Source organism: Chanodichthys erythropterus, chromosome 13, assembly GCF_024489055.1.
Source record: "Chanodichthys erythropterus isolate Z2021 chromosome 13, ASM2448905v1, whole genome shotgun sequence".
In the NCBI taxonomy this organism is placed as follows: domain Eukaryota; kingdom Metazoa; phylum Chordata; class Actinopteri; order Cypriniformes; family Xenocyprididae; genus Chanodichthys; species Chanodichthys erythropterus.
The window spans coordinates 17,371,834-17,390,882 of NC_090233.1; the positions used below are offsets into that span (position 1 = coordinate 17,371,834).

The following is a 19,049-nucleotide window of genomic DNA, read 5'->3' on the forward strand; positions in this document are numbered from 1 at the left end:
TAACATTCTCATTCCAAACGTCCAGTATACTTTTTTATTGTTGTTTTACAAATATCAAAGTGGCATATTTACAGTGTAAATTCAGTAGCTCTTGATCAGGACCACGAAACTGTGTTTTGTATCACCGTAGCGTGATGGGTTGTGACATGATGACCCACTGACTAATACTGCTTATTACATAGCTAAATAAATGCGTGGACGTGAAATATTGATTTGTTGAAATTAACTTTTATTAGCTTACTTCTAGAGACAAATATTTGATGCTGTGAAACAAATGTGCTGCATTTGCAACAATGGTCAAAATAATATCATATAGCGGCAGCCTATCAAAATAATATATTTCTATGTCCAGTAAATAAATACAAGAGTAAATAGTTTGTTTGTAATGTTCCACATCTCCTGACCGATAATCACCAAACAATTTAAATTTAAAACAGTAAAAACGGTAATACTGATCCCAGATCAGCTCTGAATGGAGTGAATGACCACCTTCCCTACTATTAGAGGAAAGATTTAAACAAACTTACTCGCAAAGTACTAAAAAAAATAGATGAGTTTGTTCATAATTTATTCGAAGGCACTACAGCTGTGCAAAATTTATATTGGTCGCATACAGTGAAGAAGACAGCAAGTAACATAAGAAACTCAAGTTGTCATTACATACTGCACATGCGCGGTGGCGCGTGTGTAATTTCTATTTGGCTCAGCAAGTGTCCCGACGCGTCTTCTACTACTTGTTTTGTAAACATAGTCGTTTGGAGCGGCTCGTTTGAAATCGAAACTTTGGTTCAGAACCTTCCAGTAAGTTATTCTTTTGTTTGTTCGTGTTTCGTCGCTTATGTGTTATGGAAACCTGAGCTGAATGCAAGTAACGTTACTGTGGTTCGGTTGTTAGCCGTGCTAGGTGTGTGAGTGGACAGCAGTGATAGGGCGGCAACTACACAGTTGTTTACTGTTGTAACTGATTTATGTGTGACTGTCAAAATATACGCCTCACCATCCGCAGTTCTAAATAAACATATGAATTAGTCAGAGGAAGTAAATGGCTTGGCTGCCATGCTATTGTAGTGAGACTTTCCTTTTAGGCCATGTGCATTTTGTAGCAGCCCAATGCTGTCAACTGTCAAGTTTGTGTTGTTGATATACTACTTAAATAAGTGGCATTTATTTGAATCGTGTACATCTTTTATATGTTCAATAACGTTATGATCTCTTTCTCTATGATTTAGAGCAACTGTATTTGACCACATGAGATGCAGTGATGGCATCAGAGGAGAAGAAGCTGGACACAGAAACACAAAAGACACATTCAGCATCATCATCCTCTAAGGTAGATAAAAACTAAAATAATAATAAAAAAACTAGCCTTTTGGTTGCTTTGCTCTTTTAAAGTCACCATGAATTCAAAATTGACCAACATTGCAGTATTTATATAAATAATTTATTTGTGCACATCATTATATATTAAGTAACTTTCCCTCCCTCTTGCAACAACATCTCTTCTCTGAAGACATGTTTACTGGCATGAGGGCAACCTGTCACTCACATGAGATCACAATATTAGCAAACCACAAAGAACCAATCAATTCCTGCCCTACATTTAGGTTTCATGCCAATTTTAAATGCAGTTTCAGCCAGAAGATAAGTTTTTTCTATGTTGATGTTATCTGTATGTCTTTTTTTCAAGTCTGCCCCTGTGAAGCCAAACTACTCATTGAAGTTCACCCTCGCAGGCCACACAAAAGCTATATCATCAGTGAAATTTAGCCCAAGTGGTGAATGGTTGGCCAGTTCATGTAAGTGCTTGTTTGTTTTTTGTGTTTTAACATTCAGTTGTAATCTACAAAAATCAAACCAATGTTACAAAAAGTTTTTAAAAATGACAATCTCTTTTTCAGCTGCAGACAAGCTCATCAAAATATGGGGCACTTTTGATGGAAAATTTGAGAAGAGTCTTGCAGGACATAAACTTGTGAGTTTAATCTAAGTTAAAATGATAGTTCACCCCAAAATGAAAATTCTGTCATCAATTACTCATGTCCCTCACGTTTTTTTTAAACCCTTAAGACTTTCCAACGTCTCCAAAACAAGATATTTTTGATGAAACCTGGAACATTTCTGTCCCTCTGTTGAAAGTCCATTCTACCAAGACTTTCACTCTTCAAAAAGTTCATAAAATCATCACAAGTACGGTTGAGCTGTCTTTGACCGTATTTGATGAGCTCTATTTTGATCAATGTACATTACCAGTATTCCATCATAAAGCAATTGTGTCTCTTGGTGGACTTGGATTTAAATGCATGAGTCATATGAATTAGTTTAAAATCTCTTTCTGAACTTTTTAAAGTGTCAAAGTTTTGGTTGAATGGACTTTCAGTGGAGTAATAACTCAGGTTTCATTAAGTATACCTTCATTTGCGTTTCAAAGATAAATTAAATTCGTTTGAGTTTGGAACAACATGAGGGTGAGTAAATGATAACAGAATTGCATTTTTGGGTGAACTAACCTTTTAAAGACTCGATATGTAAATCCAGCAACATTCAGGTTCAATCCCTTGCTCAATATTCAAAGACATATGTATTAAAGAAATGCTATTGTATAAAAAATACTCTTAAGAATATTCCAGTCCCAACATTTAGAGCATATTGTGATGTGTTTTACAACCCTGTGTTGTATTTGGCAGGGAATATCAGATGTGGCCTGGTCCTCAGACTCAAATCTTTTGGCGTCTGCATCAGATGACAAGACACTGAAGATCTGGGATATGAGTTCGGTAAATTTTTTATATATATAATAATATATAATATATACATTATATATATTCTGATGCTGTAGGTGTTATCCATATCAGTTTCTGAGTTTTTCCCCTAAATTCTCTGTCATGCTTTTAAAGGGGAAATGTCTAAAGACACTAAAAGGCCACAGCAACTACGTCTTCTGTTGTAACTTCAACCCACAGTCGAACCTTGTTGTTTCTGGATCTGTAAGTAAACGGACAGATGGATTATTTTTTAAATGCATCAAAATAAATATGCATATGAGACGACGATTGCAATTGTATGCCATTTAGTGATCGAGTGGTGTGGTTCTTGTTGACAGTTTGATGAAAGTGTACGGATTTGGGATGTCAAAACTGGGAAGTGTCTGAAGACCCTGCCAGCTCACTCGGACCCGGTCTCAGCGGTGAACATCAATTCCTAAAAAATCTTTTTGTTAGCTTGCATGTGGATTTTGATGATGTCGCTTTCATCTAATGTTTCCAGGTTCACTTCAACAGAGATGGATCTCTGATAGTATCCAGTAGCTACGATGGTTTATGGTAAGTTGATTAGCGCCTTCATTTAAAGTGCCTCTAATATGCATTTTTGAATTTTACCTTTCATGCAGTGTGTAAAAAAGCTGGTGAATGTAAACGGTCTGCAAAGTTTTAAAGAGTTTTAAAGAGAAATAATTGATTCTGAACTGCCAAAATGAGTCGTCAGCATTTCCACTCTCATTTCCTGTTACATAATACCTACGTAACAATAATTCCAGCCTTTGGTCTTCATTGGCTACCCATGAACAACATTTACTTTGACCCACCCTAAAACACTGTAGCTGTAGCTGAGGCCTGGAAGAGTTTCGTTCGCATTGTCGATATGTCAAGAAGATGCTGTTTTTTAGCGCTACGAATCCACTTTGCATGCACTTGAAAAGGTTGTGCTGGAATTGATATAGGAAAACCAATGCTATACTTCGTATCACTGTATATCAAGCACTGAGGAAGCCTCCGGAGCTGTAATTCAGATATGGTAATAGGCGTTTCGTTTCTGACACGCGCTATTACAGTGAATCATCAAACAAACTGTTTTCAGACTCTTTGAAAAATAAGGTGATGTGCAATGTATATTATTAGAAAATTAAAATGTTTTTTGACCTTGGATGCATGTAAACCTATTGAAAATCCATGCTAACTTACTTAACTTACTTTAGACCACCCATATCTCTTCAAACACACACCCTCTCTCCAAAACCCTGCCCTACAAAGGCATGTCAGCAAATCCAAACATGTAAAAGGCAGAGTGGCATAGCACATTCTCTGTCAGGTAGAGCAGACATACTAATACGTTTACTTGCAGAACCTCTAAGTAAGCCACTATCCTTACTTATGATTCTTTAAGACCGATGTGATTATTTATCCATTAATGTTATGTACTGTATTTTTAGTCGATTGTGGGACACTGCTTCAGGACAATGTCTAAGAACTCTTATAGGTATGTGACTGTTTTCTCTTTAGTATTTACCATATGTACTGATGAAGCTGGAGAGCATAATATCAAGTTTTCTAAGTATAGCTGGACTTTAGATGTTGAGTGAGTGTTGTTGTGGTGCCAGATGGCAAGATGTTGTGTGGTGTATAATTTGGAGAAATGTGGCCGCTCTAAATGCAAATAAGGAGAGTCTGTTGATGGAGAACTTTTTTTAATATATATATATTATTATTTCCAGATGATGACAACCCTCCTGTCTCATTTGTGAAGTTTTCTCCAAATGGAAAATACATTCTAGCTGCAACACTGGACAAGTAAGTGAACTCATCCCCCTAGTGATGTTTTCTATTCATTGCAGAGTTTCTGAGATATTAAAGGTGCAATATGTAAGAATTTTGCAGTAAAATATACAAAAAACACTAAGCCAGTGTTATATATTTTCTTCACTTGAGTACTTACAACATCACAAATGTTTCCAACTATTTGTAAATCATGAGAAAATTACAATTTTAACCAAGGCTCTGGGACGTGTGAGGAGTCGCCTGTCAATTGACCCTTCGCCGGGAGTTTGATTGACAAGCAATCTAACCAGTCATAATGCCGAATCTGCCATTTTGTCTGACAAAGCAGTCAGGAGTTAAAAGATTAACCTCGGTGGACTTGATCTTGAAAAATGATGTGTATTGACGTCTTTCCGCGTTTGAAACAACATTCCTTCTCATGTTCATTCATGTTTATTTGATGCTATAAATTAACTAGTATGAAGAGATGATCGGTTCACGAGCTGCTTGAGCTGAGGCGGTACAACAATCTGTCACGACACATTAAAGAGCCACAAAACGTTTTTTATATAAAAAAAAATACACAATTTGAAAGCTGGGACTTTGTTTAATATCATAAGTAACCTGCTCTGTCTTGTCTGTCAACGTGTTGTTAGTGTCCTCTTTGCTCTGCAGTGTATTTTTCACTCTGTGTGGGATGACAGCGCTGGCTTGTCGGACACAGCAACAGTAACTAAGGGGGCAGGTCTTTGCGAAGGGTCAATTGCGTCATACCCGTGTTACCCTCGGTTTCCGGTTTTATTTTGTAGAAACCATGGAAACACCAAAGACGCTTTAATATATCACACGTTTTAATAAACAAAGGAGCAACTGTTTTGATATATTTATAGACAGAAAACTAATTGTAGTTATATAGCTCAACACGTTTAGTCTTATTGTTTAAATCTAATTTTCTTGATTTTTTGTGAGTGCCATACTTTACCATGCCTCAGAGAAAAACACTATTTTGTCAAGTTGATAACATAGCATATCAGATGCAGCTTTATTTTTAGTAACAGTAATACAGCATTTTCTCCATCATGCAATACCTTTTAAAATGAATTAAATGCCATTTATCAACACAAGCCATCCAGCATTTATTATATTCTAAAATTGATCTATCTTACTGCAGTGTGCAACAAGTGTCTCACAGCAGCCACCGAGTGAACACACGGAGTAACGTTAATCATTTTCAATACACTTAAATGTATTTAATATGATAAACAGAGCTGCGTTACCTCATACTCATGACTGGAAAAGAGGAAGCAGCGCCGGCGACTGTGACATAATTAAAGTTCCGCTGCTCGTGAGGTGTGTGTTGTGCAATTGCTCCCACAACACTCGGCCCTGCTCTGCTTCATACTACAGTAACGTTAATAATCTTATCCATGAACATGATTTTTTCCCGAGTCCTATCCCAATTCTTTTCCACCGACCGTTGAGATGAAAACCACATGTCCCAAGATTCCGCGCCCAAACTTGGCGTCATAAAGCTACGCCTTTGTTTTGAATAGGCCTCTAGTGACGTCTAGCGGACAGAAAATGTTACATAGTGCACCTTTAATTCAGTAAAACTGTCAAAATTGCAAACTATTGTAAAACAAATAGAATTTTAATATAAATATTATGGTAACACTTTACAATAAAGTCTCATTAACATGAGCAATATATTTTACAGCATTTATTAACCTTTGTTAATGTTTTTTAATAAACATGCTCATGTTCATAATTTTTTTTCCCCCTTACAGTACCTTAAAGCTCTGGGACTACAGCAAAGGAAAGGTATGTCATTTGTAATGAATGTTGACTGCTACTGAATTGAAATTTTTATCATAAAATATTGTTTTAATGCATTCAAATTATTAGTGTATAATACATGCTATTATTTTTAATACATTAATAAAAATATTTTGTGACATGTTGATAATACTAATTTGTAAGTATATGTGTACAGAGTTGACAATACTTGTGAGGTCCAAAATTTAAATCTAGTGTATTGCACAGGTTTCTGTGAAGGTTATGTTTAGGCATAGGTCGGGTTAGGTGAAAACAAAAATCATTAACCTTATATATAAAAACAATGGATGTCCTTGAGATACAGTATACTAATATAGTCAAACAAAAGTGTTTGTTTACCTACTACTTATCATATTTTGTGGACAAATTTATACCCAGAATTGAGATAGGGTAACATGTTCAAATGATGCCCCTGGTTTAGTCAGCCGAAACAGTTTTGAGGTTAATTGATCTAATTTTGTGTCTCTGGAAAATAGTGATCTATGACATTTTATTATGTTGAATACCAAAATGTTTTGTATCTATTTGTTAATGGGGTTTATGGACTCATGAATGTTTTTAGATTTGAGGGAAAAAGGTAAAATTAGACCCTTGGGGTAAGATGACCCCCTACCCCATATTAGGCACAGAAGCGCAATGTTGTTACTTGTGTTATTATTTTTTAAATGTAATACTTATTGTAATTAATTGGGCTTCTTACCCAAGGTATGGGGTCAACTTACTCCAGCAGGGGCCATCTTACCCGTCTTTTAATATGTTACATTTTGTACTATAACAACTAAATTAGTTTATTTCCTATAATAACAAATTGGCTGATGCATCATCATCCTGCACATGCTAAACTTATATCAAAATATGTTACGGTTTAAAATTAAATCCACATTGTTCCTATGGAGGGCATCTTCCCCCATGTTACCCTAAAACCTCTTTTGGGGATGTGCTCATTTGTAAGAAGGTTATAAAAATAGATAAATAGTAAATAACTTTTATTATTATTAATTTTATTATTATTGTAAAAATGCATAACTTTCTTTTAGGGTTAAGGTATAGTATTTCAAAATAGCTGTATATAAAAACAATAGAATGTCCACATTTAGCTAAACGTGTGGATAATATTTCATGCTTTAAATGATCTGTTGTACCTTTTAATATTTTTTTTAGTGTCTCAAGACGTATACTGGACATAAGAATGAAAAGTATTGCGTGTTTGCCAATTTTTCTGTGACTGGAGGAAAGGTAGGTTCTGTTCTACTTTGTTCAAGTATTTGTTTCAACACATAGTTATATCGTTATTTTAGGCCTTTTTTTGTTGTTGTTATTTGAATAACCTGAATCTGTCTTGCTATCATTCAGTGGATCGTCTCAGGCTCTGAAGACAATATGGTGTATATTTGGAACTTGCAGACCAAAGAAATTGTGCAGAAATTACAAGGGCACACAGGTATATGACATTTGATTGACCTCCCAGACACTGCAGTCTCTTTCATTTTGTTAACATAAGAGGTAAGACATTGTAAATATGATGTATTTTTTTTCCTTAGATGTAGTGATCTCGACAGCCTGTCACCCTACGGAAAACATCATTGCCTCTGCAGCCCTGGAAAACGACAAGACCATCAAACTGTGGAAAAGTGATTGTTAAGTTAAAGCATAGTACTCCAGAGGCTTTAGTAGAAAAAATCAGACTGACTTCGAATAGTGTCTGTCTTTTACAATGGTTTGATAGCATATGATGCAGGTTTATCTGAGAGATGGGCAGGTCCTATCTGCTTATAATAGTGACATCTCACTTATCATAAAGCCTTTTCTCCCCTTAAAGATTTAATTCACCCAAAAATGAAAATTCTGTCATTAATTACTCGCCCTCATGTCATTCCAAACCCGTAAAACATTTGTTCATCTTCGGAACGCAATGATCTTTTTAATGAAATCTGAGAGCTTTCTGTCTCTCCATTGACAGCCTAGGCAACTACCACTTTCAAGCCCCAGAAAGGTAGTAAAGACATCATTAAAGTAATCCATGTGACTCCAGTGGTTTAACATCAGTTTTATGAAGCATCTAGTGTGCTTTGTTTGTGCAAAAAATATAATTTACCACTTTATTTACAATATATTAATCTCCAACGCATTCACGCAACGTCTGCTCTCGCGTCAACACAACACGCATATGTCGCGGTGATTAATATTTTGTAAATAAAGTGGTAAGTTATGTTTTTTTGTGCAAGCAAAGCACTCGCATCACTTCATAAAACTGAGGTTAAAGCACTGGAGTCACATGGGTTACTTTAATGATGTCTTTACTACCTTGAAAGTAGTCGTGTAGGCTGTCATTGGAGGGACAGAAAACTCTTAGATTTCATTAAAAAGATCTTCATTTGTGTTTCAAAGACGAAGAAGTTCCGAAGATGTCTTAAGGGTTTGGAACAACATGAGGGCAAGTAAGTAATGACAGAATTTAAATTTTTTGGTGAACTAACCCTTTAATATACTGTATAATTTACTGTAATGTTTTCAGTTCATTTTAATTTATTACTGAAGAGCAAATGTTTTCTATCAAATGATGAATACTATTGTTTTATTGTTCTATTGGAGTAAAGATATATGTACCAAAAATGTATATGTAAATGTATTTGTTAAATGAGAAAATGTCTTTTGATGTCAATTTTTGCTTTTTGCTTTAATCATTTTGCAAATATTGATATTTATATGTAAATTAGCAATGTCCGTTGGAAACTTCAGTTGTTTCTAAACATAATTTTCCAGCATTTCAGCTTTGAATTTAAAGGTATTCAGTTATCTTCATTTTTATTTTCATGGTTTGTCTTTGATCCATTGGAGCAGTTGGTTAATCTCCATAAAATTCATAACCTTCTGCACGCTTTGCTATAGGAGTATATAGAAATTTCTTGTCTAGAAATATCTTGTATGTCATCATTTATTCATATCTATCAAATACTTTAATGTTTTCTGAAGATGACATCAGTCTTTTTTACAATCTGAAATTTAATAGTCCTTTGAGCAGACATTATATAATAGGTCAATACACAATAAACCCTCGATTTGTCTTGTAAAAAAAAACGAGCGAGCATCTTCAGCTCAGTTGAGGGTACCATGAAAACAAATGGCAGAGGAACAGAAGCCTTTGCACGTAAACCTTTCCCTCAGTTCAGGCTTAAGGGCATGGCTCCACTTAAAAAGGAATATTTACACCAACAATATGAACAACATAGAACTGATGAAGTAATGATACAGAGAAAAAAATTACACTTTGTACAAAAATAGATAAATCTCTTAAAATGCATCTCTTTTGTGTTTTGCTAACTTATCCTGTGATGGCTGGTGTCTCACAGTCACAGGGAAATATTACAGATTCCTAGAAAGATGTCTGATGGCGGCACATCAGGATTGCAGATAAGATGCGCCTGGCTCCTGGTGGTCTAACAAACCCTGTTTGACTAGTCCAATACAGTTTTTCGTCTTTACCTCAGCAAGGGGCTTTTAGTTCTTATCTGCACATTTTAAATATGCTGGTTTTGGAGTAATGAAAGGCCAAAGATGTTCGATAACAGAACTAGCAAAATCAAAGCACTGATCTTCCCTGACTGCGGATTCAAAGCATAAAAACATGGAAACTATAACTTTAGGTTCTGTATAGCAATGAAATAGACATTATATTCTGTTTGTGTACATATCATACTGAATGCTCGTCATGTTTCTGTGAGGCCTGGCGTAATAGACTTTTGGCAGAATGTGTATTCTAAATCAGTAGGTCTTCTGCACTACGTCTGCTAATGACAATTCCTTAAATTGCTGCTACACAGCTCACATATACCTCCTGAATTCCAATAATAATTATTTAAAATTCATTGTCGTCATGAAAACACTGGTTCAGATTGGCTCAATCTGCAAATGAGGTTTGATGCGTTAGTAAAAATGCTATGAACCTGTAATTATCACAATTTACAGTTTCTTGCTTATGACATAGATAAGACACTGCACAACAGAACCAAAAACACAAGAAAATGTGGGGTTTTGCATTTTGCATCCACCTGAGGCATAGAAATGGTTACTTTGCAATGTTTGCCATGCATTTTATGACAATCCAACTTTTAAACTAACAATTCCATGTAATAGCAAATGAGTGCAGCTGTAATGTCACAACTCTTCCAATAGGGGACAGACGAAGCACTTCTCAAACCTCCTGATTCCCTGAGGCCAGAGTATCATCTGGATTCCTTTAACTCATTGCATATTTTCAAATCACAAACACCCACTTGCTGGGAATTATCAGATGATATATAAACATTATTGAAAATCTTTGGAAATAATACATATTTATGCTGAATTATAGAGGCTTTTTTTTTTTTTTTTTTTTTTTTACATAATTCTAACAATGAATCATTGTATTTTCATCCAGCATGAGTTCAGCCAAGAGAACACCTGCTTTTCATTCTTTTTAGGCCTTTCTGTTATTCATAGGCCCATATATTTCCCAAAAAGAAAATGACTTTAAGCCAAACTGCGTACAGATTCTTCCTCATGAAGATGGACTTTAAGCATCCTGACATATGACAACACCACTTGAAAGAAGCAATTTCTAAGTGCCTGGAAACAAAAAAACAAACAAATGTGGTCCTTTTAACACTGAACTCTGCTATGATTTCAGCAAGAGCTTCTAATGGCAGATACAGTGATGTGTTCTTTATTGACAGCTGCATGAAGAAGTGCATCCGAGGTATTTTTATCCTCATGAAATCTGAAAATTCACAGCAAAATGATTGTGAGTTCAGAGATGAGGCGGTTTGGCTGTGTACTCAACGGAAAGCAGAGGTAGACCTCTGTAAGGCAGAAGAAATGAGAAACCAGTAAAAAAAAAAAAAAAAACTTGTCCAGAAGTGACTTCCCAAACGTGCATGCAAACCAGGAAAAAAAAACAACTCACTTAATCCATCCTGTATGGTATTCTGCAATGAACGGTTACTCAGTATTTTGTGGATTGCGCAATGTTTCTTAAGAAATGCCAACGTAGAATTACTATTGGTTCAGTCCTCTTCGGTGAGATCAGAGATGTGTCCTGTCCCTCCTGTAGTGTTCTATACATAAGCTGCACGTTCTGTCAGAGGGGTGGAGATGAAAAGAAATGATTCCCTCATGTCATTTGGTGTGGCGCCTCAAGCATTTCCATTAGGAAAGTATCAATGGGCGTGTCCCCAATTAACTTGAAAAAGAAGAGATGTTCGAGACACTTCAGGCCGATGGAGCGCAGAGCAGGCAGACGCAGTAACAACTTGGCAAATCTGTTCATGAAACAATGGATGAATGTGTGGATTAGCACAGTGTAATAATTAAGCTGTTTTCTTAAGATGTTCTGTTGTGGTAAATCATCAATCATTTGTAAATAAAATAAACTATTGTTGTAAAGTTAAAAAAAAAAAAGAAATTAATACATTTATTCACCAAGGACACATTAAATTGATCAAAAGTGACTGTAAAGACATAATGTTACAAAACACTTTATTTTAGGGTCTTTTAACTAGTTGCTTATTAGCATGCATATTACTAGAATATTGGCTGTTTATTAGTGATTATTAAGCACATATTAATGCCTTATTCTGCATGACCTTATTCTACATTCTTAATCCTGCCCAAAACCTAAACTTAACAACTACCTTACTATTAATAAGCAGTAAATTAGGAGGATATTGAGGTAAAAGTCATAGTTAATAGTGAATATATGTTCCCTATACTAAAGTGTTAACAAGATTTCAAATAAATGCTATTCTTTTAAAATTTCTATTTATCAAAGAATCCTGAATGTATCATGTTTTCCACAAACATATTAAGCAGCACAACTGTTTTCAACATTGATATAATTAAATAACTAATGTTTCTAGAGCACCAAAATGATTGGTAACACTTTACTTAAATATATATATATATATATATATATATATATATATATATATATATATATATATATATATATATATATATATATATATATATATATATATATATATGATGCATTATAAACGTATTTTAATGCATTATTTATGCCTTGTAATGCACCTTATAATGATGTCATAAGTAATTGTAACTACAGTTATAAATACATTATAATACTCTTTAGAAAGTATAATGCATGACAAACACCCAATTTCAAATTCAAATTTAGTATTATAATGCATTTGGTTACAATTAATTATTAACTTTGTTTTTTTGAACAATTATTTATGAAAAGATGTAATGCATTATAACATACATTAAGAATACCTTTAAAATGCATTATACATAAAGGCTTTAAAGGGATAGTAAACCCAAAAAATTAAATTCTGTTATCATTTACTCACCCTGAAGTTGTTCCAAACCTGAATACATTTCTTTCTTCTGCTGAACATAAAGGGAAGCTGAACAGTTCTGGGTTACAAACTTTCTTCAAAATATCTTCCTTTTTGTTCAGCAGAAGAAAGAAACTCATACAGGTTTGGAACAACTTGAGGGTGAGTAAATGATGACAGAATTTTAATTTTTGCGTAAACTTTCCCTTTAAGTAAAGTGTTACCAAATGATTTCTGATGGATCATGTGACACTGAAGACTGGAGTACTGACTGCTGAAAATTCAGCTTTGCATCACAGGAATAAATTACACTTTAAAATATATTTAAATGGTAAACGGTTATTTTAAATTGTAATCTTAATTTGCATTGTTAATGTTTTTGTTGTATTTTTGATCAAATAAATGCAGGCTTAATTAGCATACAAGTTTTTTTTTTTTTTTTTAACATTACAAAATCGTACTGCTCAAAAACGTCTGAACCGTGGTGTAAAGGAGATTTAACAGATATGTAGAAAATAAGCAAATTACTATAAGTAAAATTGGTTTTGAAAATGAAATAAAATTAATGAACATGAAATGAAAAAATATATCATGCTCACTCTGAATCCAATTAAACTTTTCTATAGCACTCTTTTTGTTTGGTGCTATTATTTTAATTTTTATATACAAGTGAAATAATGAAGCGTACATAAACACATGTGAGATGAAAGGTGTGTGTGTGCACGTACCTCCCGGGCTGATCAGGATATTTATGTTTACAGTAGGCTTCTAGAGAAGCATACACTCTTTCCCTTAATGCCTCCACCTCTGATGGATTAGACAGTCCTTTTGAATCTACGAGTCAATACAAACACAAAATCCACAATTTATTGTGAACTACCTAAGATTAGATGTATTTACACATTCAGCTTTCATAAGAATCAGTATGTAAGGACAAACTTTTGATATACAACAAAACAAAGTCATGTTAAAGTGTTATTTTATTTGATGCTACACTACTGTTACAAAAGTGTGGGATCAGTACATTTAAATAAATAAATACTTTTATTGGGAAAGGATGTGTTAGATTGATTAACAGTAATCAGTAAAGACATTTATAAAATAACAAAAGATTTCCATTTCAAATAAATGCTGTTCTTTTAATCTTTCTATACATCAAAGAATCCAAAAAAAAAAAAAAAATGTATCACAGTTTATACAAAAATAGTAAGCGCAAGTGTTTTCAACATTGATAATAATAATAAATGTTTCTTGAGCAGCAAATCAGCGTATTCAAATGATTTCTGAAGGATCATGTGACACTGAAAACTGGAGTAATGATGCTGAAAATTCTTTTTAAAAAATATTACAAAAACTCACCACCCCCAAAATTTTGAACGGTATAGTGTACATTTAACTTGTCTTGTGGATGATAGGTAATGCTAGCAGTGGTGTAGCGGACAGGCACGCACTGCGGGGGGGCCCCACGTGTTTGGGGCCCCCGCGATAATCCCCTGTGTTGGGTTGCGCCAATGATCATTGACAGACATTGTCAAAAGCATCAAATATTGGCAATATTAAGAGGATTTGGCTTTTTTTTTTTTTTCGCGGATTTGCGCTTCGCCACTGAATGCTAGTTTAATCAAATAACTTCAGGCTGTAGATAAAGCTATTTCAGAAAGTACAGCAGCAATCCTCTTTCCTCAATAGCATGATTATAGTTTGTCCGACATCTGAAATAAAGCGCATTGCCTTAGAATGTGAGAGGACCGTATCCCACAATGCAATGTGCTTGAATTGACCTTTTATCAGGGGTGCCTGCAGGATTTCAGAGGGGATTTATTTATTTATGCAAAATCAAACACTAAAAAGCTCAATATATGCTCATGCTAAAAATTCAACTCTGAGAGATGTTTTAATTTTCTTGAGTATACACACATTTCCACCATTGGGCCAAACCTTTCTCGTTGCTAAACGGTTCCATTCCGCGTTGATCCCAGCCAATTTGGTTTTATTTTCCACTGTAGGGCTGATAACGGAGCTCTTTGAAATGTAATACAAATGCGTCAGTCGTTGTCTTGGTAACGCAAGAGTTTACAGACTGTATGAGATGGAAATAAACCACATTATGGAGGATGATCACATATTTCTTTAAATTGTATTATTAACTTGTGTTTACTTCACTCAAGTAGTGCGCTTGGCCAGCTACAGAGAAACTGGTAGCCAGGCAACAGACAAGAGACTAATCCTGAGTGGCGACGTCACTACACGGCCAACCGTGCTGAGAATTCTGGGCCGAGAATGATTTGTAATTGACCCGTGCTGAACCAAGCTCAAGTGGAAATATAACCGGAACTGTTCCTTACTGTTCTAAAAACCATTCGCTCCGACAGTGGAAAAGCAACTTAAATATAGCATTCATGTAACTACTACACACTTCTATAAAGATTTTTTTTTTTTTTTAAATGGCAAAAAGCGGAAAACAAAATGGTCAAATATATACATCTAGCACGTTCACATATTAAAACAACTTAAAGACAGTGTAGGTGGACACAGAAACACTTTCGGCGTGAATGTCTGCTTATTCACGTGGCACAGCTGAAATTTCTCAAAGTACGCTAAAATGCGTACAGCCATAAGGCTGCAGGCACCACTGTAACAAATGACTAGACTGTCAATATTTAAGACATTTTTACACAACAAAATGTTTTATTGTTTGGAGATGAACACAGAGGTCACGTGAGAACAATTTTGCATTACACAGTATATAGCCTGCTGATTTGCCTGCTATACTACACTGTAAAAAAAATCCAAGTAAAATTTACGGTAAAAAAATGATAGCTGTGGTTGCCAGAACTTCACCGTAAAAAATACAGTAGCAACGTTAAAAAAAATCTGTTAAATTTACGGTAAAATAACGTATTTCATTAACTGATATAATGTTAATTTACCAACTTAATGAAGTACTAATATCTGTTTTGTACCTTTATAATACACTGACAGTCACCAAACACAGTGGTGATAAGAGTCACATGATGAATCAAAGTTCATCACAAGCAGATTTTCCACAAGCTGAGAAGGACAACACTAACATATAGAAGGTGCACACAGTGTCATTCACACACACACTAAACACCATCATGGTAACATGCATGAAATTTTAAAAATGCAATAAACATTAATTTAACAACATTAGATGTAACATAAAACCCTAATGTACATAACATGATTAGAAAAAAATGAGAAAAACTAAGAAGAAACAGAGTTATTTCAACAAAAATATATGAAAAGTGTCACACAGGGAATTGTGGGAATGTCAATTTACGTTTTTTCACTGTAAATTTTACAATGAATTGTTATTTTTCACTTCCAAAAACTGTGAATTTAACAGTATTTTTACCGTCAAATTACATTAAATGTACCGTTAGATCTATTATAGTTATTCATCATATATAGTACAGAAACTTTCTGTAAACCAATTGACAGTTTTTGACCGCAGCATTTTTACAGTCTTTTACTGTTAAAATCACGGTCATTTTTTACAGTGTAAGGTTTACAGTCAGATGAATCTCATTTACCCTTTCTGGATTTATTCCATTCATTTTTTTTTTTTTTTAAATGGGCCAAAACAAAATAGCAAGGTATCTTAATCAAACTAAAATGACATTTTAAAAGCACTTGCATAAGAGTGCTGTGTTTGTATAAGTATACATTACTGTACCTGGATTGAACAGAACAATGGCCCGCAGGCATCCAAGTTCAGTCTTGTCCATTTGCATGTCTCTCATCTTTGACACAAGCTCTGTCAGCACTCTGTAAAAAAGGGACAAAAATCTTTATGCTCACGTGGCAACTCAGCCAATCTAAATTATAGATATAGTTCATTTATCTCCAACATACCCTTAAAAATGCCGGTAAATGTTCTGTAACATATTAAACAGGCTCAGTGAGTCATCGCTCCACTTTATATTTAGTTTTCATATCGCCTTGAAAATCAAAGTCATTATGTCTTATAAGACACATTCATCTCTACCACAGACAGACCGGGCAGCATATATTTCATTAGTGAGGACACCAGCATATCTCACGCGGCCAGTGAAACATTATCACAGCGCTACATAAAACTGCCATACGGCTTAATGTAAAAACGGCATCAATCAAGAGTAAGATGTGCAGGACACTTTCATGATGCAGCGTCTAATATCATTATAGGGGTTATTTTCAAAAATTCATGTGTGCATGACCTACAGCTGTCACAAATCTTCCACAGGTTGTATTATCAGGACACAGAAAGGTTTCTTAGTAGACCACAAGATCTTACTCTCTATAAACTGAATGCTGACACTGAATTTAAAATGATAGTTCACCCAAAATTAAAATTTGGTCATTGCTAGGGGCTTTCGCACTGGGTAGTTATAGGAGCTAGCCACCAGTGCGGTCCCCTCCCCTGAGAACGAATGGCCCCTAGGGCCATTTTTATGGTTGCATTCGCACTCCCAGTAGGAACTCTGAAGTGACGTAAGCTGGCCAACAGCGATGTCATTTAAGCGTGGCATTCAACAACACCAACAATTGGAGGATGGAGGACGCCATGATTGGAGCTGTGTTTTTGTTGTGTGTCATGGGATTCATGATAACTGAGATGGAATGTAGACGTACAGTGGGTACGGAGAGTATTCAGACCCCCTTAAATTTTTCACTCTTTGTAATATTGCAGCCATTTGCTAAAATCAATTAAGTTCATTTTTTTCCCTCATTAATGTACACATAGCACCCCATATTGACAGAAAAACACAGAATTGTTGACATTTTTGCAGATTTATTAAAAGAGAAAAACTGAAATATCACATGGTCCTAGGTCTGAATACTTTCCGTACCCACTGTATAAGTTATGTGATTGAAAGAGAAAAAGGAGAAAGAAGAAATCTCCTATGAAAACGTGCAGTGCTACATATCATTGCAAGGCTGAGAAAAGAACACAACGCTGCAGACAAAGGTGACAGGTTCATGTTGTTAACATTAGCTTTCAGTGTGTCTTATTGTTTTCCATGTTTGTGGAGTTCATTGAGTAAGTATATAAACTCTGTACACTGATTTTTAAAAATGATGGGTGCCGGATTTTTGTATGCGTTCGGCCAGTCAATGTACACTTATGCCACTGGAAGTTCCTATTGTGCTGGGTTAGACCTTTTTCTGAAGTAAGAATTAATTTAGTCTTCCCATAAGGTGTTCCTATGACAAAAATCATTCCCAGCTCCTGCGGTGCGAACATGCCAAAAAAGTGGGTATTTCCTCCGACAGTTATAGGGACTCCCATGCGAAAGCCCCCATTTACTCACCCTCACATTTACTCAACCTGTGTTACTTTCTCTACAAAAGGGGATGCTTATGTGGCTGCTCTTTTCCATATAATTTAAGTGAATGGGCACTGGATCTATCATGCTCCCAAAAACAAAACAAAAAGTAACATAAAATATCATAAATTTAATAAAACTATATTCCATGTCTTATGATGCCCTATGATAGTTTTGTGTGTGGAAAATGCATAAATCAAAATTTTTGTCTAATGGCACATATTTGATTTGAGATTTGATTAGAGGTTAAATAACGACTTTGGTCTGTCCTTCACACAAAACTATCATGTAGCTTCAGACGATTTGAGTGCAACAAATTCATTTTTCCCATAGGGATTTTTAAAAAGTCTTTGTTAAAGAGTAAAAAGGCATAAACTAAGCCAACCAGCTATAAAGTGAATCACAACATTACAGACTTTGATTTGAAGCAACGGATGAAATGGAATTAAAGTAAGGGGGCACAGTGACTCAAGTAGCCGGCCCACGACCCCCGGGGCCCACTTGTGGCGCCAACGCTGAAAATATGCATATATATAGGAGCCCCTCTGTTGACATGGTGATGGAAAAATTATGAGATCGGAGGCATATTTCAGTGCTTTTTTTTTTTTTTTTTTTGCAAAAGTATTGAGCTACACAGAGAAACTTCGCATTCACTCGGAAAAGCACTGAATTTTAGTTTTTACTCCCATCTCATATTATTTCCGTCACTTTTTTTTTTTTTTTTTTGCACGTTTCTCTGGGAAATGCAAAAGTTTTTTGAGAGAATGCATTAAAATATTTTCCCTCCCATTTCATTTTTTGATTGGTGGAGATTTCTCTGCAGAATCATGAGTAATGTAGGTTTACACCAGGAATTCTACTGATAAACCCGATAATTTAAAAATAAGTTGAAATAATGCAGGTTGATGGCTTCAACAAAGAAAGACATATACCATCGACTAACAACCTTGTAGCTCATAGAACAGTAGTGGCTAAAAGTGATTTTTGGACCCTACAAGTTTGATTAAACC

The 19,049-nt window shown here is 35.0% G+C and overlaps 2 protein-coding genes across 4 annotated transcripts in view; one reads left to right on the forward strand and one right to left on the reverse strand.

Moving 5' to 3' along the window:
- The first annotated feature begins 10 nt into the window (after positions 1 to 10).
- Positions 11 to 8,627, forward strand: LOC137034854 (WD repeat-containing protein 5-like). The gene is made up of 14 exons (XM_067408070.1): positions 11 to 801; positions 1,230 to 1,330; positions 1,688 to 1,796; positions 1,899 to 1,972; positions 2,685 to 2,774; positions 2,895 to 2,984; positions 3,101 to 3,184; positions 3,265 to 3,320; positions 4,208 to 4,254; positions 4,490 to 4,565; positions 6,320 to 6,353; positions 7,530 to 7,604; positions 7,722 to 7,809; positions 7,910 to 8,627. Exons 2-14 carry the CDS (start codon positions 1,262 to 1,264, stop codon positions 8,008 to 8,010), a joined length of 993 nt encoding a protein of 330 aa, XP_067264171.1. The 5' UTR covers positions 11 to 801; positions 1,230 to 1,261; the 3' UTR covers positions 8,011 to 8,627.
- Positions 8,628 to 8,720: 93 nt separating this feature from the next.
- Positions 8,721 to 19,049, reverse strand: part of rxrab (retinoid x receptor, alpha b) — an 82,204-nt gene continuing 71,875 nt past the window's right edge. For all 3 annotated transcript variants that reach the window (XM_067405605.1, XM_067405603.1, XM_067405606.1), the window contains 3 exons: positions 16,407 to 16,498; positions 13,435 to 13,540; positions 8,721 to 11,665 (listed from right to left, as the gene is read on the reverse strand). In XM_067405605.1, coding sequence (XP_067261706.1) covers positions 11,518 to 11,665; positions 13,435 to 13,540; positions 16,407 to 16,498 — 346 coding nt within the window. In that variant the 3' untranslated portion in view covers positions 8,721 to 11,517. The remainder of the gene's footprint in view (positions 11,666 to 13,434; positions 13,541 to 16,406; positions 16,499 to 19,049) is intronic.